Source organism: Spermophilus citellus (genome assembly GCF_964194105.1).
Source record: "Spermophilus citellus genome assembly, chromosome: 1".
Classification (NCBI taxonomy): Eukaryota; Metazoa; Chordata; class Mammalia; order Rodentia; family Sciuridae; genus Spermophilus; species Spermophilus citellus.
Genome location: NC_138182.1, coordinates 138556691 through 138580663, shown reverse-complemented (window position 1 = coordinate 138580663; position 23973 = coordinate 138556691). Strand labels below are relative to the sequence as shown.

General features: G+C 45.6%; 1 protein-coding gene across 5 annotated transcripts in view; it reads left to right on the top strand.

Annotated features, from left to right (window-relative positions):
- The window catches only part of GALNT10 (polypeptide N-acetylgalactosaminyltransferase 10), a 243882-nt gene that overhangs the window by 116647 nt on the left and 103262 nt on the right, over window positions 1-23973 (top strand). For all 5 annotated transcript variants that reach the window (XM_081303996.1, XM_081303994.1, XM_081303995.1 and 2 more), the window contains one exon: window positions 21562-21728. In XM_081303996.1, the coding sequence (XP_081160122.1) occupies window positions 21562-21728 (167 nt within the window). The remainder of the gene's footprint in view (window positions 1-21561; window positions 21729-23973) is intronic.

Sequence of the window (23973 nt, the reverse complement as noted above, 5' to 3'; positions counted from 1 at the left end):
GAAGGGGATCAGGGGGGAGGGAGGAGAGGAGGGAAAGAGGAAATCTAGGGCTTGAAATGAAGCCAAATATTATATGCATTTAGGAGTCTGTCAAGATGAGCCCCACTATGATGTAAAACCATAATTCACCAATCAGAAATTTTTTTAAAAAAAGGACACAGTAATTTTAAACATTTATGCACCTAGTAGGAAAGCTTCAAAATATAAGAAGCAAAAACTGATGGAACTACAAGGAGAAACATATATGGCCACAATTATATGAGACCTTAACACCCCTTTCTTAATAGTTGGTAAGACAAACAGAGCAAAAAGAATAGAGGATATAGTAAACTGGAATGCCACTGTTAATCAACCTGACCTGATTGACATTTATAAAATACTTCACCCAATAACAGTAAGATATAGAGAGTTGTAAGTGAACATGGAATATTTACCAAGATAGACCAAATTCTGGGCCAGAAAACAAGACTCCATACATTAAAAGGAGTCAAGTGATACAAAATACATTCTGTGACCACAATGATATTAAATTTAGAGACAGAACAATCTTTAACATTTTTCCAAATTTTCTAAACTATGTAAGTCAGTTATGAATGATGAATATGTCAAAGAAGAAATCAACAGAAAAACAAAAAAGTACTTTGAACTGAACAATAGTGAAAACACAATGTATCAGAACTTGTGGGTGTGACTAGAGTAGTACTTAGGGAAATCTGTGATATTGAATGCATTGTATTAATAAGAAGAATGATCTCAAGTTGCTGTCAAAACTAGAAATTCTATAACTCCTTTTTATTTTTATTTTTGCTCCCAGAGATTGAACCCAGGAACATTTAACTACTAAGCCACATCCCTTTTCATTTTTTTATTTTGAGACAGAGTCTCTCTAAGTTGCTTGGGGGCTCACTAAGTTGCTGAGGCTGGCTTTGAACTTGCCAGCCTCCTGCCTTAACTTCCTGAGACACTGGGATGATAGGCATGTGCCACTGCACCCAGCTTAGATTCTATAACTCTTAAGAGAATAATAAAGTAATATTATGAGCAACTTTGTGCCTATAAATCAAACAACTTTGATGCAATGATAAATTACTTGAAAGATGCAAACCACTAAAGCTTACTAGAGAAGAGCTGATTAACCTGAGTAGCCCTGTGTCTATTAAAGAAATTGACAGTCTGGCTAAAAACCTTCCCATTACAGGAAATGCTCTTCCCCCCCAAAAAAAAAAATTAAAGAGGATGGGGTACTTTCCGATTAATCGATTAATACACAGAGCAGACAAAGATATTACAAGAAAAGAGAATTGCAAATCAGTGTCCATCACGGCACTGAACAACATCATCATTCAGTTTTTTCCACTCAGCGAATACAAGAATCAAAGGGGTGAGGAGGCATGCCAAAATCGCACAGTACACCCTGAGCAGAGTGTATCCAGAGACCAGTTGGAAATGGGTTTGTCATCATGGTTTGCCACCCCTTTCAGTGTTCCAAAGTGTCCTGGTAAAGTGTGGAGAATCAGGAGGAGTGGGCAGTAAGGAAAAAGCTTCCCTGACCCAGGAAAGCTATGGCTGAGGTCCTATTCAGGGACCTCCACCTTTCCCCCAAGATATCGTGTCCTTGGTGATATGGAGCTTGGCATGAGAACCAGGAATGCCTTGTGTTAATTAACAGCCCTGTGAGCAGAAGGGGCGTCTTCCTGATGGGTGAGGTCAGCCTGATCAAGAAAGAGCAGGGATGGAGCAGGGACTGATCTTGCCTGACTCAGGGGGCATCTCAACTGTGCATCCCTGCTGGGGGTCAGGGGGCCAGTGGAAGCTGTTGACAAAGCTGCCATTGTGCTCTTGGGCTCCTGCGCTGCATGGCCACCTCACTGATAGACCTAGAGTTAACAAAATTGGGAACTTATGGTAACTGAATTTATTAGGGGCTCCTTTCCCACCCTTCCACCTCGGATGTGCAGCCCATCTGATGTGCAGCCAGCCCCTCCTCAGGCTGATTACACTAAAGTGATCAAGAGACAGCCCCTGCCTTGAAGAGGTTGCAGGCCTGTGGCCTGTTATTCACCTGCGACTGTCTGCAAGTCATTCATTCATTCCTCTTTCAGCAAATGCTGATTGAGTGCTACAATGTGAGCTTACTGTGTGGTCTAGGCCCTGGGAAAAGAGTGAACCAATAGGCAGGATGTCTCTTCCTCCTAGAGTTTACCTCACACTGGGGGAGGGGCAGTCATACTGTAAACAAGCAAAGAAGTTTATTAATTTTCCAAATGATGGTAAGTGATGTAGGAAAAAGAGAAACAGAAGCAGGGTAAAGGGTAGTGAGAGCCATGCGGTTGGGGGTACTATATTTCAGTGCTCAGAGAAGCCCTCTCGGATAACATAGGAGGAGATATACAAAGAAGCAAGGGTCCTAGCTTGGCAAGTAGCTGGCGGAAGAGCCCCGCAGATAGAGGAAACAACAATGCAAAGGCCCTGAGGCCATCCTGCTTGGTTCATGTGGCTGGCACCACGTTGACAAGAAGCAGGGCTGAAGAGGTGTCTAGGAGGAGGACAGATGTCATGATGGACTGCTGCTTTTGCCACAGTGGGTAAGATGGGAAGCCACTGCAGGGTTCTTGAGCAGAGAGTGACATGATCTGATTTTCATTTTGAAAGGATCACTTTCATGGCTATTTTAAGGATAAACTGTAGGTGGCCACAGTGGAAACTGGGAGTCCATTACAGCAAAAATAAAGGAGAGAGCGACTCAGACCACAGTGTGAGTGGCAGCGTCCTACGTGGCTGAACTCCAGGTATGCTCTGAAGGTGGAAATGGCAGGATTCACTCAGGACAGTGTGGGTATGCAGAAGAGGGAGCAGCTAGAGATGGCACCAGGGTCCTTGGCCAGAGCAGCCGAGGGATGGAGTTGCCACTCACAGAAATGGAGATGACTTTGGGAAGAGCAAATTCTGAGGCGACATCAAGGGGTTTTGGTGGCAGGGGCGGGGGGGAGGATAGTTTGTTTTTATTCCAGACAAGTTTGAGACACTATAAACATCCACATTTTAAGGCAGTTGAATACATGATGCCATTTGAGTTGTGAAAAATGGAAATGGTGACAGGATTCTTTTCTGAGTTGCTGTGTTTTTGCCTGGTTTTGAGTAACTCATCTCCCTTGAGGAGCAAGAAATGCCTAAGGCACAACAGAGAGGAAGTCTAAAAACAGCCCCAGTCATCTGTGGTGTGGGGACTGATGGCCCTTATGTTCTGTGCTCAGGACTCAGCAGGAGCCATGCCCACCACCTCCTGCCCTTCCCGATGAAGAGGAGGACTGGAGTCTGTGCCCACCCTCAGCCCCCACAGGAAAGAGCTTGTTGTCAGACCCTCCACCAAGCAGGCACAGGCTTGGAAGACATATTTAGTTCTTATTAGCAGTTTTTGCCCTTTTTATCATGATTCATGTGGTTGAGTAAGCTTGCCTGACACTTTCAGGGGGAGATTAGCTCCAGGATACCCAGATGTGGCACAGGGTGGACTTCCCGTGTGGCCAGTTGTCAGCCAGGCAGCTGTGAGCTAGGAAGGAAAGAATCCAGGTTTCGTGGGAGCATCGCAGATTTTTCAGGAGGCTAAACTCAGCTCTCCTCCTCTGAAGTTAAATGACTCCCTTCTGAACAATGATGTGTCTTTCAAGGGAACCATTATTGACCCTTCAGACCCAATATTGGGATTTAAAGGTGCTCATGAGCCTTAAAATAAAATGACAGTCAATAAATTTTTTTTGCAAATCGACTTCTTTGATTTTTTTAAACAGACTTCAGTCAGTTCAACCCTTGGGTTGAAATTGGAGAGATTAATTGCTTATAAGCAAAAATGCTATCAGCTAAAAATCAAAACATGCACACATTCCCTACCCCTATAATTTATGCAAGGTAAAACCCACTCGTCAGCTGCGGAACTGATGTGTGGTTTGTGATTTTTATTATTTCTGCAAAGAGATGCATTCTCTACATCTGCTAGAACAAATACTGTGTTCCCCATTCATAATAACATCTCCCATTTATCCAGTGCTTTTATTTATTTATACCTGTGCCAGGCTGGGCACTTGACCAGCTTTACCTTACTCGTTTCCACTCTGCATTTTTGTGTGATGGTAATTTTATTTCCTTTATGCTCAACATTGCCTCTGGTTTACAAAAGCACTATTCTGACTGTTTTGTGATTTTGTCTCCTCCAAAATGGTTTGTATCCAATGATAATTACTAGCTCCATTTTACAGATGCACAGACTGAACCTTAGAGAAGCTCAGCTCTCGGCTCCAGTTTGAACAGCTAGTAGAAGACAAAGATTCAAACCTGGATCCAAACAGGTGGTTCCTTCTACTGCAAGGTGTATGGATGGACTGAGACCCAGGTCTTATAGAGGAGAGAGACATTTTTAAATTCTTGTGCTTTGTGCATGAAGTTTATTACATAGCCATTGTGAGCAGGATTTGCTAGATAAATCTAGCAAACACAACAGGCAGACTCCTCCATTTGCATTTTGCTCTTCATGCTGAAGGTAACATGCTAGTCCAGGAGCAGATAGATAGCGTTTGGTAAAGTTGGTTATGAAGATGAGTTTGATTTTAAGTGATGTCATCCTTGAATGGGTTTAGGGGAAGAGGAAATAATGACTCAAAGATAAGGGCAATTATCAGTTCTCTCCCTTCATTAAGATGGTCTTGGGGGGCAGCTGGTGATAAGACAAGCAGAGACCCTCAGTTCAGGAGCACTGTTACCTGGAACAGAACACCAGGCACTTCTGATTCTTTTGGAGGTGAGGGGTGGGGAGGGAGTAAGGAAAGGGGTAACCAGGGATTGAACTCAGGGGCACTAGACCACTGAGCCACATCCCCAGCTCTATTTTGTATTTTATTTAGAGGCAGGGTTTCACTGAGTTGTTTAGCACCTTGCCTTTGCCCAGGCTGGCTTTGAACTCACGATCCTCCTGCCTCAGCCTCCGGAGCTGCTGGGATTACAGGAGCACACCACTGTGCCCGGTGGCACTTCTGATTTTAAGTCCCCTTCTCCACACCTTCCTGTAGGAAGACATGCAGGGTCCTTTCCATCCTCGCTGCCCCTACACTCACATCCTCAATCTTCCTGGCAGCAAATGGCAACAATTTAGTGTATAACTCTCCAGTTTCTTCTTTGCTTATGCAGCATGCGTAGACTTATAAGTGCAGTTTTGAGTTTTGTTTTGTTTTATTTTACAAAAATGTGGTTGTATGGTAACATTTCAGTCCACAAGTAGCTTCTTTCACTTAGTAGACTGCAGTCACCTTTGCAAGACATTTCTAGCAGCCGTGTGATCTGTTCTGCAGCTCCTTGATGGACAGGCGAACAGGTTGTTTCTGGCTCTTTGCCTCCAGAAACTGTGTGGCGAGGCACCCTGGAACACTGATCTTTACAATTTATTTCATCTTTTCTCCTCTTTCATGAATTATTGAGTGTCTTGATATTAAAGTCCATTTCTTCCTAAAACTGTTGGCCTGGCAGCTGACAATCACCTGGAATCTGAGATGTGGTCTTCATGGTTGTTAATTCCCACCTTCCATACTATATTCTTTTTTAAAATTATCTTTTTTAATTTATTATTTTTTTAGTTGTGATAGACCTTTATTTTATTTATTTATTTGTGCTGCTGAGAATCGAACCCAGTGCCTCACACATGCCAGGCAAGTGCACTCCCGCTGAGCCCCAGCCCCAGCCCCCATGCTGTACTCTTAACCAGAACTCCTCCTCCTTGCTCCAGCCTTTGTTTAAAGACTGAGTAGGCAGAATACATTGTATGTTGTGTCTTTAGGAGGAACAAACATTTTATCCTATGGGATGGAAATGACAAGAGAGTTGATTGGATTTTTTTAAATGTGTTATTTTTATCAACATCTTAAAACCAGATAAAAGCTGAACAAAGAGGTTTCCAAAACTTAGGATCACAGGGGTAGGAAAAGACAGCACAACCCAGGAGTCTTTAAATACTGCTTGAATCTGTCGTCTCTGGCCCAGATTGGCTGGTGCAGGCTGGGTGATGGCCTGGCATCATGGTCAGCAACAGTATTAATGGTGAGGTTCATGGTCAGCAACAGTATTAATGGTGACTTCTGGTTTTCTTTAGCTGTCTGTTGAGAAGAGAGAACAGCAGGTGGGTTCAGCTGGCTCTCAGCAAAGCTTTCCCAAGTGGAAAAGGGCCTTCACAAAGAGGTCTATCTTGGCCCGTGTTGTCACAGTCATTTTTCAGTTCCTCTTATTCCAACAGACTGTGTTTAAGAGGAACCCAGTGCCTGCCTAGAACCCAGAGAAGGGCAGAGAAGGGCTGATAAGCCAAGTGCCCACTGAGGGAGGAGGCTGAATGTTGGTATGTGTCAGAAAAGGGCTTTCCATGTGGATCTGGAGCAGGGTTGAGAGAAAGGGGACTTTCCTAGGCCTTTTAATTTTTTTTTTTATTTTTGAGATAGGACCTTGCTAAGTTGCTTAGGCCCTTGCTAAGATTCTGAGGCTGTCCTCCAACCTGTGATCCTCCTGCCTCAGCCTCCCAAGCTGATGGGATTACAGATGTGCACCATCAAGCCTGGAGATGTTTATAACTTCTCTTTAGTCGACTTCTTGGGGTTCTAGTGTCCCTGGGACACTGTCTTTCTGAAAAAGTTGTTATTAGAAGGGACTGTCCTTTTTGCAAAACAGAGAAGGGAGATCTCAGAATTTTGAACTTCAACCATTTGTTGGAAAATAATCTACACGGTGGCCTCTACAGAGTGGAAACTGGTCTTATGTGCCAGATGCTGTACCAGCCACATTCACATATAGTACTTCTTTCATTCTCTGTGACAGTCTCAATAGGGAGGACTTCTATCCCTATTGTACCTAAGTGGAAACTGAGACTCACTTTCCCAAGCTGGCTGCTAAGTGACAGAAGTAGACTTTGAACCTGGATCTTGCCAAGGTCTCTTCCTCCCATGCCCCGCCCTCACCACACCTACAGTTGCATCCTCTCTTTTTTAACCCTAGATGGAGGACCACTGTCTGCAATGTGGATGAGCTGTCTCACTCTGTGGCCTTGGAAAGATCCCTCCCCTCCTGCACCTCAGTCCCCTCATCTGTAAACCCAGGGGCACATACGGGATGAGAGTAAGCCCTTGCAGCCTTAATGTGCAATGGTTCCACTTGACTTCTCAGGCTGAGCTGTGCACACAGCCTGGGAACACTAGCTGGCTGGCTGTTTTATTTATCAGCCCAAAGAGTTCCTGGCTTCTGTCACCCCCAAAACACACGGGCCTGTGGAAAATCTACAAACCTTTCTTGGCTGCAAAGGAAGGTGTGTTGGATTGGGTTCCCATGACGAGATGCTAAAATTGTGCCCACTTCCAGAAGATTGTTTATCTAGGAGTCCAAGCATTGGACGCTTTCAAACAGCAGAGTCTCTCTAGAAGAACTTTTAAAGTGATTATCCCTTTAAAAAAGAAAGAACTCGCTCTTGTAACCACTGAAGAACAATTTGCAATAATGTGCAGAGGATAGAGTGTGTACTTCGGGAGTCTATTCATGATGTCATGTGGACCAGTTGGCACAGTATTGACAGGGCACATCATGCAGAATAATGGTGTGTCCCCCAGTCTCGGCGTCCATGACCCAGAAGCCCAGATTTCCATGTTAGTGAGATTTCTGAAGTTTAGAACTCTTAATTCCAAAAGAATTCAATTGTCTTTAAAATGAAAAAGAAAAAAAATGAACTAACTTTAGTGCAAACTTAGATGCTTGCTTTTGGTTTTTCATGCAGGGAATAGATTTAGGGACAGGATAGACTTCCAGGGTTTCCATGTCACGTCATGTACTGGGGCTTCCCACATGAGGAGCCAAGGGCAATAAAGGGAGGCTGGGATGTTGTTCAGTTGGAATTGTAAAAAGTCTGACAGCCAAGCTCTCAGGAGGAGGAAGAGGTAGGGCTGTGGCAAACCAGGCCTCCCAGTGCCTAAAATGGAAAGATCCTTCCAAGAATGGATTCCACTATTAAGAGGCCATCGTACCTCTCTGTGTGACTCTGTCTCTGCTTCCCTCATTAACTCTGTGACTCTTTTCCCATACAAGAAGGTCATATCCCCAAGGAAGAGAATTAAGTTGGCCTGGTGAATGCCATCTGGACACAGTCTTCGTTCAAGGCCATTGACACCTGGCAAGTCAATACCCTTGGGTGAGGGCTCCATTCTGCCCAGTAGCTGTAGCCAGGGACAGGGCAGTCCTAAGGCCCACCCTCTGGGGTCTTCCTCAGCAAGGTCATTTCTGTTAGAAGGAAAGGTATGGGAAGGCAGGCCCCATGTCTGAACCGACTGGCTCAGAGTTTCCTTTTTGGACCAAGATGGGGTGGTATGCCCCACCATATCCATTCCCAGTCACCTTTCAGCCCAAACATGCAAGTCTCCTTTATAAAGGAGGAAACTGAGGCTTGCAGAGGTTGGTAATCTGCCCGAGGTTGTGTAGTTAATAAGTGATCTCTTTGGCACCAGCCATACCAAACTGCTTCTGATAAATAGGAACGAGCACAGAATGAATGAATGCAAATAAGCATGGGATGGACATCCACAAGCATTCTTGGGGCCCCCCATTTCTCCCAGGGGGTTTTCAGTTGCTGAATTCATCAACACCTCCTGCAGACTCCACTCTTCTAGGCTGCATGGCTCAGCCCCTCCTAGACCTAGAAGACAGGCAGCCCTCAGAACATGGTAACAGATGCCAGTTCCTTGAAACTGTCTGATTTAGCTTTGTTGTTTACATCCGGGGTCTCCAAAGGGTTTTCTCTTTGTGTTGTGACTAAAGGAGGAGCCAGGCCACAACCCTGGCCCACACCAGTTGGCCAGGTGTTCTGGTCACATCATCTCCTCCGAGCCCCGCTCTGCCGCAGTCCGGCTGCAGCAAAATAACTGGGGGGGTGACGAACAACTTGGTACATTGATACAGCAGGAGTGGGAGCCGTTTATTGTAGGACAGGAGGGGTATATATACATTCCACACAGCTTATCTTAATTAACATAAACTAGATACAGCAGTCAACCAATAAGGAATCTCTTAATGGCTCGCTGGCGTTACTTCACAAACCACTCCCTCTGGCAAAATGCCAGGTGCCATCCCAACTTGTTTACAGACTCTAACACCCCTCCTTACCTGGAAAGCAAGATCACTGCCCAGGCCCCTTCCCACTCCAGTTCCACCCAGCAGCCACCGAAGGCCTGCTCGCTGCTGGCAGGGCAGGGCGTGAGGGGGTGCCCCCTCCCCCCGGGCTTCACTTCTCATCTCCAGGCTGTTTCATTCTGTCTCACGTCACAGCTATATGCAGGCAGGCAGCAGAACACTCATAATTTATTAGCTTTATATTATTTGTCTGCCTCCTCCCCTCCCCCACTGGACTCATCCTGAGGGACAGGGACAGCAGCATGGTCCTCATGTTGTAATCCCAGGGCTCAGCTCAGGCCTCCCGTGGGAGGTGCGTTTCTTGAAAGCAGGGATGATTGAGAGAATGAGGAATGGACTGTCAGAGCCGGGCGTGGGCTCAGGCCCAGGCGCCAAGACTGTGATTCGAGTCCAGAAGAGCAGAGCATTGGCTGAAGCCTTTCTGAAGCCCTGGGCCCTCTCTTGGGGTGGCCAGCCCCAATTCAGAGGGAACTGGAGTCAGGAGCCTTCTCTGTTGAGTTCTCGCCACCTCACTGGCCAGAGACAGCCACTCCTCTCTCCATGTGACAGTTTGGATGGGCCGTCTCACCTGGCATTCGTGCCATCCCTCTGGGGTCACCGTCCCCACATCCTGCTCCCTTAGGCACATGAGTGTCAGGGTTGTTCAGCCAACTTGCATAGATGGTGCCGCGGGCTGAGGAATTGGATGTGTGTTATGGTTCCTTTAAAGATGATTGATCATCCCGTCTCAGGGTTGACTCAGAGAGATTATTTTTGAAATGCTTCCTTTGTATTTTGACTTCTTTTATAGCCAGCATTAAGCCCTGAGGTGTATGTTCAGGGCTGGTGTATTAGATCCGTCTTTGTTTCCCAAGAGCTCAGAATCCTTAAGGAATATTAAATTGGGGAACTCACTCACAATGGAGCTCAGTTATCTCCCAGTCCACCTGCTGCCTCCAGGACCTTCTGTCCAGGTCACTTTTTCCTCATCAGTGAGCCAGCAAAGTTCTCCTATGGCAGAAGAGAGAAGACACCCCTTCAGATCAGAGGTGTCCCTTGGGGACATTTTTTTTTTGTCTCCTTGTCCTTCAGAAGCCATCACTAGATCCAAAAGAAATTGATTCAACTGACAGGGTTTAGGGATTGTCCAGTTATATCAACAGGACTCTTTTAGCTACAAGTGACAGAAATCTAACCCAAACTGATTTAAGAAAAGAAAATGTATTGGTTCACATAATGAAAAAGCCAGGGGCAGACTTTGGTTTCAGGCACAGCTGGATCCAGGTTCCCATGGATGCCAGCAGGCATCTCTCCAGCTCTTGGCTAAGGTTTTTGGTCTGTTAACTTCATTCAGAGGCAGAGAACAATCATAGCTGCAGGCAGGCCAGATTTATACCCTCCCAGGTTCAGTTTCACCAGAATAGAGCTAACTTCTCTCCCAGTCCTCCCAGCAAAGTTTTATTCTGATTTACAAGTTCCCACCCCTGAACCAGTCACCATGGATAAAGAGCCTTGACTGAGCCAGGCTCCCTTGCCCAGCCCTAAGGTGAGGGAGGAGTTGGCTTCACCCAAACCTGGGTCCAACTGAGGGTCAGGAGAGTCCCCAAGGAAAAGCAGGATGCTGTCACCAAAAGAAAGGAAAGGATTGCAGAGCAGGCACCCAAGCCGGGCCCACTGCATCAGTCCAGCTCCCTTAGTGACATGAGAGGACACTGACCCAGCAAGAGGACTGGCTTATGATAATGGCAGAGCAAAAGCTGGAAGCTGGGATTTCATACTCTTACTCGGTTTCCTTGGATTTGAGGTTTTAACCATCCACTCTTGTTTTTGCTTATAAATTAACAGCACTGACAAATTGTTCCTGTGAAAATATTTGTATGAATTAGGGATGGATGGACTTAAATCTGGACTCCATTCCTTACCAGCTGTTTGACTATAGGCAAGTCTCATGACTTCTCTGTGCCTTGCTTGTTCCTCGTTGTAGTGAGATCATAATAGTCCATCCCTCTTAAGACTATTGTGAGCACAAATGACTTAGTGCATATTAAGTGCCCATGACACTGCCTGGCTTATTAGAAATCCTCTACCGATGTTTTTATTGTCATCGTTATCATCTACCTTATTTTTAATTGCATTAGTATTTAATAGTTTAAATTGTTCATCCTTTTTACGATTTCCCCTTCTGATGGACATTAGCTTTGTTTCTTCTCACTGCTGCAGACAGTAACTCAGCAAGCATCCCCCACTGAGCCTCCTGTCCCCACGCTCTGCTCTCCTGACCGAACTTTACCCAATCGAGGTTGAGATCTGGTCAGAATGAAGCAAAGTCTAGTGGACAGGCTCCTGCCAGGGGTAAAATGTTTTTCATGCAAATCTTAGTTGTTAGACTCTGAACTCTGTCTCTTCTTTTATAATGCCACTGGGGGTCAGAAACATTGAGCCTGGCCCGGCACAGTGGTGCACATCTATAATTCCAGTGGCTCAGGAGGCTGAGGCAGGAAGATCGCAAGTACAAAGCCAGCTTCAGCAACCTAGTGAGGCCCTAAGCAACTCAGCAAGATCCTGTCTATGAATAAAATACAAAAAGAGCTGGGGATGTGGCTCAGTGATTAAGCGCCCCTGGGTTTAATACCTGGTACAAAAAAGAAAGAAATATTGAGCCTAGTTGGGGAGGGGACTGCAAATGGATGTTGGGCATGTGCTGGAAATTTCACAGGTCACCACTTTCACCCTCTGTGGGGACCTCAGTGGCATTGCTGTGCCTGCCTCCACCCCCAGCAGTTCTCCAGGCTTCCCAGGAAGCCATGCTGCATCCGGAAGGCCACAAAGACTTCCAGATGGGCAGAGCAGAAGGAGCACACAGGAGTCCATGTGCTGTGTGCCACATTGAGGAAATGAAGATGTGTGTGCAGAGAAGGAAACAGACATGCGCCCCAGATGTTGAGCCAAGATCAGCCCCAGAGCATAGGCACTCCTCCACACACAACAGCCCAATAAGTCCAGAGTAAATGGAAAATATCATAGCAGAACTTAAACTGTACTACAGAGCTATAGTAACAAAAACAGCCTGGTATTGGCACCAAAATAGGCATGTAGACCCATGATACAGAACAGAGGACACAGAGACAAACCCACATAAATACAGGTATCTCATACTAAACAGAGGCACCATGAACATACATTGGAAAAAAGATAGCCTCTTCAACAAATGGTGCTGGGAAAACTGGAAATCCATATGCAGCAAAATGAAACTAAACCCCTCTCTCTGACCATGCACAAAACTCAACTCAAAGTAGACCAAGGACCTAGGAATTAAACCAGAGACCTGCGCCTAATAGAGAAAAAAGTAGGCCCAAATCTTCATCAATCAATGAGGTAAAGAGAGAGCCTACATTTTGGGAACAAATTTTTACCCCTCACACATCAGATAGAGCATGAATCTCTAGGGTATAAAAAGAACTCAAAAAGCTAAGCACCAAAAAAATAAATAACCCAACCAATAAATGGGCCAAGGACCTGAACAGACACTTCTCAGAAGAGGACATACAATCAATCAACAAATATATGAAAAAATGTTCAACATCTCTAGTAATTAGAGAAGTGCAAATCAAAACTATTCTAAGATTTCATCTCAGAATGGCAGTTATCAAGAATACAAACAACAATAAATGTTGGAGAGGATGTTGGGGGGGGGGGGGAAGGCACACTCATACATTGCTGGTGGGACTGCAAATTGGTGTAATCACTCTGGATAGCAGTATGGAGATTCCTTAGAAAACTTGGAAAGGAATCACCATTTGACCCAGCTATCCCACTCCTCAGTCTATAAGCAAAGGACTTAAAATCAGCATACTATAGTAATGCAGCCACATCCATGTTTATAGCAGCTGAATTCACAATAGCTAAACTGTCAAGCAACCTAGATGCCCTTCAGTGGATGAATGGATAAAGAAACTGGTATATATATATGCAATAGAATATTATTACTCAGCATTAAAAGAGAATAAAATTATAGCATTTACAGGTAAATGGATGGAGTTGGAGAATATCATGCTAAGCAAAATAAAATGGGGTTTGTACTGCCTAGTTAGAGGAAAGGAAGCCAAAAACAAACAAACAAACAACAACAACAACAAAAAACCAAAGGCCTAATGTTCCTGATAAGTGGATGCTTGTCCATAATTGGGGGCCCCCCCACCGGGGGAATGGAGGAACTGTGATTGGGCAAAGGGGAGGGTGGGGAGGGGACATGGGGGTATGAGTGGAATGAGGTGGACATTATTACCCTAGGTACATGTGTGGCTGCACTATGGCACAATGCTACATGGTGTACAACCAGAGCAATGAAAAGTTATGCTGCAATTGTGTACAATGCATTAAAATGCATTCTGCTGTCATATATACCTAATTAAAATAAATTAATTAATTTTTTCAAAAATGGATGTGATGCACCTTCCCCACTGAAATCATAGCTTAGCAGCACAGTACACTGCACAGCATTGGTGATTCTTCCTGGAGACCACATGGCCAACTGGGAACTAGGGATCACCTCTGCTGCCCAGCATCACAGGAGGGCATAGAACTTTGTCACTCGCCTAGGACACAATCCAAATTCAAAATGAGAAGGAAAGTTTCCACTGGACGCACATTACTTTCACACCATCATAAAGTCAAAAAATTGTTAAGCAAAACCATCAGAAGTTGGAAACCATATGTATTTGCTGTTGTTATCCATTTTCCTTTGAACCTTTCTATGTCTTCCAGATTTTGTGCTGAACAGTTTGTCACCTAGAAACCACAAAAATGCAAATATTATTTTAAATAAACACAATTGGGATTTGATATCTGAATTGAATTCACTTCCCCCTATGGGCTCCATTTTCTTCATCTGGAAAATGGAGTTTGTACTGCCTAGTTAGAGAAAAGGAAGCATGCTCTACAAACCATCAGGCTTGGTCCTTGCCTGCTCACTATGGTAGCCATCCCCAGCCCTTTGCAATAGGAGCAGTGTCCAAGTCCCCCTCCTGGAGACCACTTGCACTGTGGCTACTTCCCTAGTCATCTGGGTGAAGAGCTTCATCTTGTTTATCGTACACAAAAGCCCTGGGCATACTCTCTCAGTGTTAGGATCTCAATTCACAAGGTACAGACAAGTATTCCATGGAGCTGGCAAGATGAGGCGGATCTGGAGTGGGTGATGGCCTCTATCTTCCCCCATGCCATCCCCCGGTCCCCCATCTGCTGCCCTCTGAGAACTAATAAGAGAATGAGAAACCAGGCTTTGCCTGGGCTCTACCAGGAAGGTGGCCTGTGGGCAGGTGTGCGGAGCTAGACTCTGCTGGATTCTGAAGAGAAGGATTTGAGAATGTGCTGCAAATTTTTATTTAAGCAAAGGGCTTCTACTAAGCTGGGACCAAACTAATGAGCAGTGCTCATGGCAAAAGTCGAGTTGCAATTTTGTGTTTATTTAGTGACTGAATGATTGGATGGATAGGAGAGGGAAAGAAACAGTAGATTATAAAGATACACACAGAGAGAGGGGGAACAGGTTCAGAGCTGTGATCCAAGCTGAGCCTTTTATTTGAGTTCTGAGTAATCTTTAATTCCATGATTGAATTAAATTAGAAGTGAACTTAGTCCATTGTGGCTTTATTTACCTCCCTTAATGTGACTGGTGTTCCCCTATCTCCTGGCAGTCGGTGGGGCCCTGGTGTTGGACAGAGCCAGGGCTCTCTGTTGGAAAGAGCAACCTTATTGTGCCTCACAGGTAGACTCCAGGCCGCTGATTGCAGCTTCCCCTCCCCCCAACCTGCTTCAGTCAAGCAGACCTCCTGTGAAATTGGTTGGAAGGCCGGAGCTTTTATAGAAAGCTAGATAGTGCCTGTCTTTCTTGGCCACAGAGGACTCAGCCAAGTAAAGGGAAAGGGACTTTTAAGAAGAGGTGCTTTCATTTATTTGTAAAAGCCGACATAATGAAGCAGAAGGTTCCCAGAGAAGTCTGGCTGACATGATCAAAGGGATTAGAGAGGAGGGGAAAGGAACCAGGAACCAGGGAGGGCTTCCTGGGGGCTGGATAAGAACCATCCAGCAAGATGGAAGAGCAGGAGGAGACATGAAAGAAGTCGGGGAGCCCCCAAAGGGAAGAGTGACTGCTCACCCATGGTTCTGGGCTGTTAATGTTGGGGTCCAGTTCACACAGGTGCAAATGAGCTCCCTGCCAGACCCCAGGGCTCCTTCCTGCCAGAGCTGGAAGGGTGACCTCCAGGGAGGTGTGCTTCCCTTCCCTCGGGGCCTCTAGCAGAGGGAGAGTTGAAAGAAGACCAGGGACCCTGATGAGTTTTCCCCTTCAGTATTTCTTTCTGAAAATTATCAGATGTGCAGAGAAGCTGAAAGAGCTCTCCACTGAATCCGCCATTCTGATCCCACAGTGGACTTGCTCTGCGCACACGGTCTCAGTTGCTCACCCTCCTCTTGTCTGCGTTTTGTTTTTGACAACTCTTGAAAAATGTCATATTATTTTAGCTTTAAGGTGGACATGAACAGTCTGCCAAGAGAGAGAGAGAGAGAGAATTTTTTTAATATTTATTTTTTAGTTTTTGGCGGACACAACATCTTGGTTTGTATGTGGTGCTGAGGATCGAACCCGGGCCCCACGCATGCCAGGCGAGCGCGCTACCGCTTGAGCCACATCCCCAGCCCTTGGCTGCTGAGGGCCATTGCCAAGTAGGAATGACACATCGAAATTTCCTTGCCAGCGTACCCCATGTTAAATGGACTTGCCTTGGAAATTCGCTGTGACATTGCATGTGTGTTTGAGAAAGGTGACCCTGCTCAAGGACGAGGGTGGGTACAGGTTTAGGGTGTATCCTGCAGGTTTTAGGAAGTATCCCGCTCCTTGGGTTTAGGGCGTTCCCGGTTTAAGACAATCTGGGTTTAGGGAAGTTCCAGGTTTAAGGTTATTGCTGCTGGGAATAGGGCGTATCCTGCTGCCTGAGTTCCCGTTGAGTTCTTGTGGAATTCAGAAAGTATTTTGGGACGTGAATTGCGCGGCAGAACTTGGATTTCCCCAGAATGGTTTGTAGAGGCCGGTGTGAGTTCGGGAATAAAGAATTGCTGTTTGAATCTACAAGGCTGTGAGTGGCTCGTGATTCTGTGCCCAGCCAAGACGGCGGCACTTGGCCTCTGTCTTGACTGAACCCTCGAGGGAGTCTCAGGAGGGGAAGCAGGGATCAGGGAAGGCTGCTCTGAGAAGAGTCATTTAAGCTAGGATGTGGAGGTTTGAGAAGAAACCAGCCAAGCAATCAGGTGACATACGTGGGATGTGGGGGTGGGCACAAGTCACAGCTGGAAAGCGTGGTGACCCCAGCTTGCACCCGAGGACAAAGGGGGTGCGATGTGCTTCTTGCTGTCATTCCTAGGCAGGTTCCTTCACCTTCTGAAAGCTTCCCAGAAAGCTTCCACGCAGAGCTGTCTTGAGTGTTACCTGAGACTCTGTCAACCAGACAGCAGGCATGGTAGGAAGGACAATGTTCCTGACACCGTGCCACTCTGGGGGTGCTGCACCAGTGAGAACCCTTGCCCCTGCACAGGCTGCCCCCCCTACCTTGGGTCTCCGCCTTCTGCCAAATGGGATGGTGAACCCCACCTTGCCTGCTCTCTGGGCTCTGGGGTCATGGGTGTCAGCACAGTGGCTGGGAGCACAGGCTCTAGTATAGACACCCAGCATCAGATCCTACCTGTTTCTGTTTGTATGACCTTAGGTAAGTTTCCACGACCTCTCTGTGTTGCAGGTTTCATTTTTGTTTGTTTGTTTGTTTGTTTTTGGTTGGGCACTGGGCATTGAACCCAGGGGCCCTCAACCACTGAGCCACATCCCCAGGCCTTTCTATTTTTTATTTTGGGATAGGGTCTCACTGAGGTGCTTAGAGCCTTGCTGAGTTGCTGAGGCTGACTTTGAACTTGTGATCCTCCTGCCTCAGCCTCCCAAGCTGCTGGGATAACGGGCGTAGGCTACATGTTTGTTGAAGTGGGGAGGGTATAGTGCCTTCCTGGGGATTTTCTGTCATTTTTATAGTGAATGGACATTATTCTCCCTAGAGTCCCTCTTCAACTGATGTGCCCATCCCCAGGCTGTTGAGAATGTGGGCAGGGGGCAACTCAGGGTCCTCCTTCCCACTGGGCATTGCCCTTGACCACAGGGAGCAGATTTGCTTAAGGTTTCACTCCCTCTCAATGCCTAGTTCATGCTTGGAGAGAAAGGCTAGGCCCTAATCTCAATCTAGACAACTTGGGAATGTTCCAGACTCCAGCGCTCCTGGTGAAATGTACTGGGGCTCAAATGTGACCTTTCCTTCTTCCTCCCTTACCCTGCCTCTCTCTCTCTCGCTTCCTTACAGGGGTATCTCCCCAGAGCCCTCCCCAAGGAACCGTCTACACACAATTCTTCCCCTTGGAGCTGTTCCCAGGGAACCCATTCCACCAGTCCTAAATGTGAATATTTTAGGCAGTGAATTGAGATCGCTTGTTAAAATGCAAGTTGCTGGGCTCTACCCATTCAAGTGGGGTGGGGTGGCCAGACAATGCTTCTCACAAGCTCCTAGGTGATGCTGAGACTCCTGGTCCAGGTAGAACCTGAGAAGCACTGTTTAGAAGCTCAGTAGCTTTCCTCCTTCCATCTCCCTCTTCCCTCCTAAACAATAATAATAAATATTATTATTAAGTAAAATGGTCTTGGTATAACCAAATGAACTTGCTTATTGTTCTCTGAATTTAACTTACCCACTTCTTTTAAAAAAAAAAAAACAAACAAAGCAAAACAAACAAAACCCCTGCAGCCCTCAAGGCGTGATTTCCGTAAAATAATACTAAATGAAGATGACAAGCTAAATATTGTGGCATGTGACCATGCACTCAAAAGAAAATCAAGGGAATAACAATTTACACAGGTAGGTGCTTATAACCACAAAGTAAAATGGGACCCAGGAAGGAAGAGCCAAACCAGGTAGAGGAGATTGGGATCAAAGCCTAAAAGCTTTGCTTATCTTTTTTTTATATATGACTTTGGAACCATGTAAATGCTTTTCGTGATTACAAAAACTAGATTAGGCCAAAATTTAAAAGCAAAAAGGAATCCCTAAAAACAAAAAGCTAAATGAAATAAATGAACCCAACTGTGTATTGAAAAAGAACCATGCAGAGAGGAATTATTTAAGTAGCTTCAACATATGAAATATGGAGGTGGGGCTATAGCTCAGTGGTAGTGTGCTTGCCTAGCATTTGCACAGCCCGGGGTTCAATCCTCAGTACCAAACAAAACAAAACACAAAATTTGACTGAATATTCCTGATGAAATATACTTTACAGACAAAAAAAAAAATCTGTAATAATACTGTTACCAGTAATATTGGTATTGTTTTCCTGAAACTATTGTATGTTGTACAAAAAAGTCAATAAGTTATATTAATGTTAACAACCTAAATTTTTAGCAAAAGGAATATAATATATAAAACCAGAAAAAGAAATCACAGGGAAACTATAGACCAAGATCCCTAATTAATATAGGTACAAAAATCCTCAACAAATTACAACAAAACCAAATTCAGCAAGGATTATATGCCATGGCCAAGTAGGGTGTCCCAGGAATGCAAGGTTGGTTCCACATATGGAACTTAATCAATGCAATAAACCATAGGAATAAGGATAAAATCCACATTATCATCTCAGTAGATGCCAATAAAAAGCATTTGACAAAATGCAATGCTGTTTCAGAATAAAAATACTCAAAAAACTAGGAATATAAGGGCACTTCCTCAACCTAACAAAGGGCATCTGTGGAAAGCCCACACAAACATTATATTTAATGGTTGAAGACTGAAAGATTTTCCCCATCGGATCTGGAGCAAGATGTCTGCTCTCACTATTTCTATTAACATTGTGCTAGAGTCTCTAACCAAGACAATTAAAAAGAAAAAATAAATAAAAGCTGTCTAGATTGGAAAAGAAGTGAAACACTATTTATAAATGACATTTTATTAATTATATATATAATTAATATATATATATATAATTAATAAAATTATATATATAATTAATATATATATAATTAATAAAATTATATATATAATTATATATAATTAATATAATTATATATAATTAATAAAATTGTGTATATGCATATGTCTATATATGTACATAGAATACCCCAAGGAATTTATAATGGATGCACCACTTGCTTTGAAGAAGTTACCAGAATATCTTATCAAATTATCTCAAGCCTCTAGATCTAACTCTCAGTTTACAGAAGGAAGACAGAAGAACATATTTTTAAGCACTACAGAGATACAAGCAGCAGAATAGAGACTTCGGGAGATATATAGTGTTTCTTAAACAACTTTTAAGGGAAAAGGAGGCAACTTATATAAAAGAGAGTTAGCAGACACATCAGCTAAATGCAATATATAGACTTTCTTTTGGTTCAATTTAAACAAACCAATTGTAAAAAAGACATAAGACCAAGGAAATTTTAACACCAGCTAGATATGTGATGTTATTAAGGAAAGGTGTTAATTCCTTTGGGTATTTTAGTGATTTTGAATGCCCCCAGGGGGCAGGGCCTTCCCCCTCCAAGTTTTCCATGTGGCTCGTGGAGAGCAGAGACCAGGTGGGGGCTGAGCCAGTGAAGCCCAGTTTATTCTTCCAAGAGCATGGATGAATCATTTCTCCTCAAAATTGGTTGTATGTAAGATAGGATAAAACAGTTTGTTTTTTCCTCTACTACTTAACAGACTCAATACAGGATACTTCTGTGACCAAATATGTGGGCTTCTCCCCCCCCCACCCCACCCAGCAATAAGCAATTCTCTGACACCAGTTGAGTGTCCCATAATTCAAATCAGTTTTGACACTGTCTATCTGGAGTTAGTCAGATCCCTCAGGCCAGGGCTTAGTCTGTGACTGGCCTCACTTCTCATGCCAGCTGCAAATCCAGACCTCAACCAGTTTTACATTATAGGTTCCCATGACCCTCTCCTTGGGGTTAATTATTTGTTAGAAATACTCACAGAACTCAGGGAAATTCTCTTCTAGCTTTTTCTTATTATAAAGGATATTACAAAGAGTACAAATGAACAGCCAGGTGAAGAGCTGCCCTGGCAAGTTCTCAAGGATGGAGCCTGGAACTTCCAAACCATCTCTGGGCACACCTCCTTCCCAGCACCTCCATGTGTTCCCCAACCCAGAGGTCCTCCAAATCCCTTGGTTCAGGATTTTATGGGGACTTCATCAGTTGCCTGCTCCTCTCCCCTTCATTGAGAATGGGGAGGTGGGGCCCAAAGTTCTAAGCTTCCAATCATGGTGTGCCATGACCTGCACGGCGGTTAATTCAGGAAACTGGATGAGGGGCAATGGGGGGTTAGAAATGACAAACAGACACACAATGAGAGGAAAAGCTGGGGCCTGTTGGATCACTAAACCCTAGTAGGAGATAGTGACCCAGAACAAGCTCAGCACATTTATTATATAGAATTTATCATTAAAGGATTATTGAGAAAGTTTCTTCAAAACAAGCGGATACAAGGTCATGGGTATGAGCAACCCAATAATGACTATCATAACTTTCCATCCCTGGGCAGCTGGTGTCTGAACCTCAAGGTCAAGAACTTGGCTGGCACAGAACCTCCTATTGAACAGGGCGTCACTATAGCAACTGGGCTATCTTTAATCATCACCTTCACACTGAAAGTTCCAAGGAGAGGCATTGCCTCTGTTTGCAGGACAGCTCAAGAATCACAATTTAGTCATTGCTCCCAACAAGGTGTGATCATTCTAGTGACTAGCCCCCTCCTGGAGCCCATTAAGAGTTGCATCATTAGATCAAAAGCTGCCCCCATGACCCAGGAAATTCCAAGGGAGTTAGGAACTCTGCGTCAGGAACTGGGGTCAAAAAACAAGAAAGATTCTTGGAAAAAACAAGGAAGATTCTCCTATCACCTCTATTGCTCAGGACATTGCAAGGGTTTTAGAAGCTCTGTGCCAGTAACCAGGAACACGAACCAAAACGTACATACTTGTTGTTATAAATCACAAATCCAAGGTAGGGAAAGGGGCCAGGGCATTACTGAGGACTCACCTCCACAGAGAATCAAGACTCACACAAAGCCAGGTGTCTGTGATCCACATCCCTATGCTGTGTGGGCCAGGAGTGGTGGCAGGACTTTGGATCTAAGCTGAAGAGGGTTCCACAGTGGCCGCAGTCTTTCCAGCTGGTGCTCATTCCCTGACAGCTGGAGAGGCAGCAGGGTTTGCAGAAGCCCAAGCTCAGGCCTGAGTTCTCTTGGCAAGATGAGAGCTGACCCAGTCCTTTGCCTCTCCTGTGTCTCCTTCCAGCTGCAACAGCAAACGCTACCTGGAGAGGCTCCCCAACACCAGCATCATCATCCCCTTCCACAACGAGGGCTGGTCCTCTCTCCTCCGCACCGTCCACAGCGTGTTGAACCGCTCACCCCCGGAGCTGGTGGCAGAGATCGTGCTGGTTGATGACTTCAGTGACCGAGGTAGGACCTGCCTCCCCCAGCCTCGGCTTCCCACACTCCCCCCAGCGACTCACAAAAGGGCTGGCATGGTTTCCCTTCTCTAGTGTATGGGCGACTACTTTTGAATGTTTACTACTCGCCGTGCCAGGGACTTTGCACCGTATACAAATTATCTCATTTAGTCCTCATAATGACCTATCAAATGGATCCTATCTTTATCCCCTTAATATCAGTTTAGAAATGCACAAAACTGCAAAGAACAGAACTTTGATTAACAATAGCTCAAACAAGTGAAAGATCCATTCACTTTTGTATCTTTTTCATACTAAGAGATTCAGGACTCTTCAACTGGCTGTTTGAGCCTGCTCTAAAAGAACCAGGCCTTTTCTCTCTTCTTGCTTCCTCATTCTCATGGTCACAAAATGGGCTGCTGAACCTCTGAAAGCTCTGCCTTTCAGGCAGGAGAAGGAGAAAGGGCAAAGGATACACGTTTTGTCTTCTTATTCAGGAAAGTCTCCCGGAAGACTTTTGGCCAGAATCCTGACGTCTGGTGGTCTCCATCTGCGTGGGTGACTGAGAACATGAGTGTTTTGTGTTTTGGTCTCTGCAGTAGAGGTAGGGGAGGGAGAAGTGGGACAGAGATGTTAAGTCAAGTCCCCTGTAGCCCTTGCTCTGCCACTTTACAGAAAATAGGCCCAGGGAGGATAAGTGACTTAAACTTGGTCACATGGATCTTAGAAGGTAACTTGGCGATGGAGCCATGTCAGTCTGGCCCCAAGCACATGACTTAAACACATGCAGAGCTCTTGGTTGTGACACTCCCTGTGGAATATCTTTTAGTTTGGGATTTGGGGGACACATGTGGTACCAAAGATGAGATCCTAAAAAAACCACCCTCCAGCTGACAAGCTCCAGCTTGGTCTTTGCACCAAGACCTTGACAGCTACGGTGGAGCCTAGAGACTCTCCTTCCTCTGCTCATGCCTCACAGAGGCACTAATAAGCCGCACGGGGTGGTTGAGCATGATCACAGTTGACAGTTTCAGGGGCAGCTCACCTGCCCGAGCCCCATTTTAATACAACTCTTGATTTCATGCCTAGCCCAGGGTCTCTGTAGTCTCACACACACACAGCCCGGTACTTACCAGGCTGTAAAGTCTGCCCTGGCTCTAGACACACACTCTTTCTCATGGCACTCCTGACTTTTAACTCCATCACAGTAGAATTAAAATCTTTACCTGTGTAGATCATTGGTTTGTCGTGTGTCTCCCCAACTAGACCATCCACTGTGTCCACCTATTGCTGTCAGTGAGCCCCTGGATGGGAGTGTGCCTTCCTCACCTCAGTTTTTAGCAGAGGGCCTGGCAATAGTTATGTCTCAGATCCTGTTCCTCCCACCTACTAGCTCTGCAGCCTTAACCCAGGCACCTAACCTCTCTGTGCTCCTGTTTCCTAGTCTGTAAGGTGAACTGCAGTAGTGCCGACTACTCTTAGAGGCTGTGGCTGCTACATGAGTTAGAGATATAAAGTGCCTGGCACAGAGTAAACATTAAGAATATAAACATTAAGCTTGCTACGATCCTATTGCTGGGATGATTTGTGGCTGGTTTGCAGGAGTGCCAGAGAAGAGTGCACAAACATGGAGATAAGGCACAGTCTCCCCTTCCTGAGGGTGAATGTGTTTGTAAATTGTGAAGCACTAAAGAAATGGGCTGTCGCTCACCTTCCACCTTCCACTAAATCATGCCCCTGTCTCTTCACCCTAATAGTAGCCACCATTTAGGGGACCATTTGGATGTGCCAGGCCTATACTGTATCTGACTTGTTCTTGACAACCACCCTGGGGAGGCTTTGGGACCCCAGTCTCAGGTGTTGGGACCCCAGTCTCAGTGTGGGGTTTCGCCACATGCCTAGAATCACACACGCTGAGCGCCCATGGACGCCAACGGCCAAGCTCTGCGGCAGCCTGGAGGTCTGCGCCCCCACCCACAGGCCAGGCATTCAGTGCCTGGCAGTGCACAGGAGAAGGTACGAGGGATCATGGCTCAAGCGATGCGCTGATTTTCTGCAGTGTGAACAGCTCCGATCCTCGGGGCCCCGCTGAGCCTCTGCTGGGGGTGGCTGCCTCCTCCCGGAGCAGGCCAAGCTCCATCCCGCCCTGGATCCACATGCGCCGCGCCTCTGCCTGGGCACCTCTGCTCCGCCACTTTGACGCTGGCCCCTTGGACAGTCCTGGCTAGGCCCCGCCCATCTCGGGAGGCGGTTCT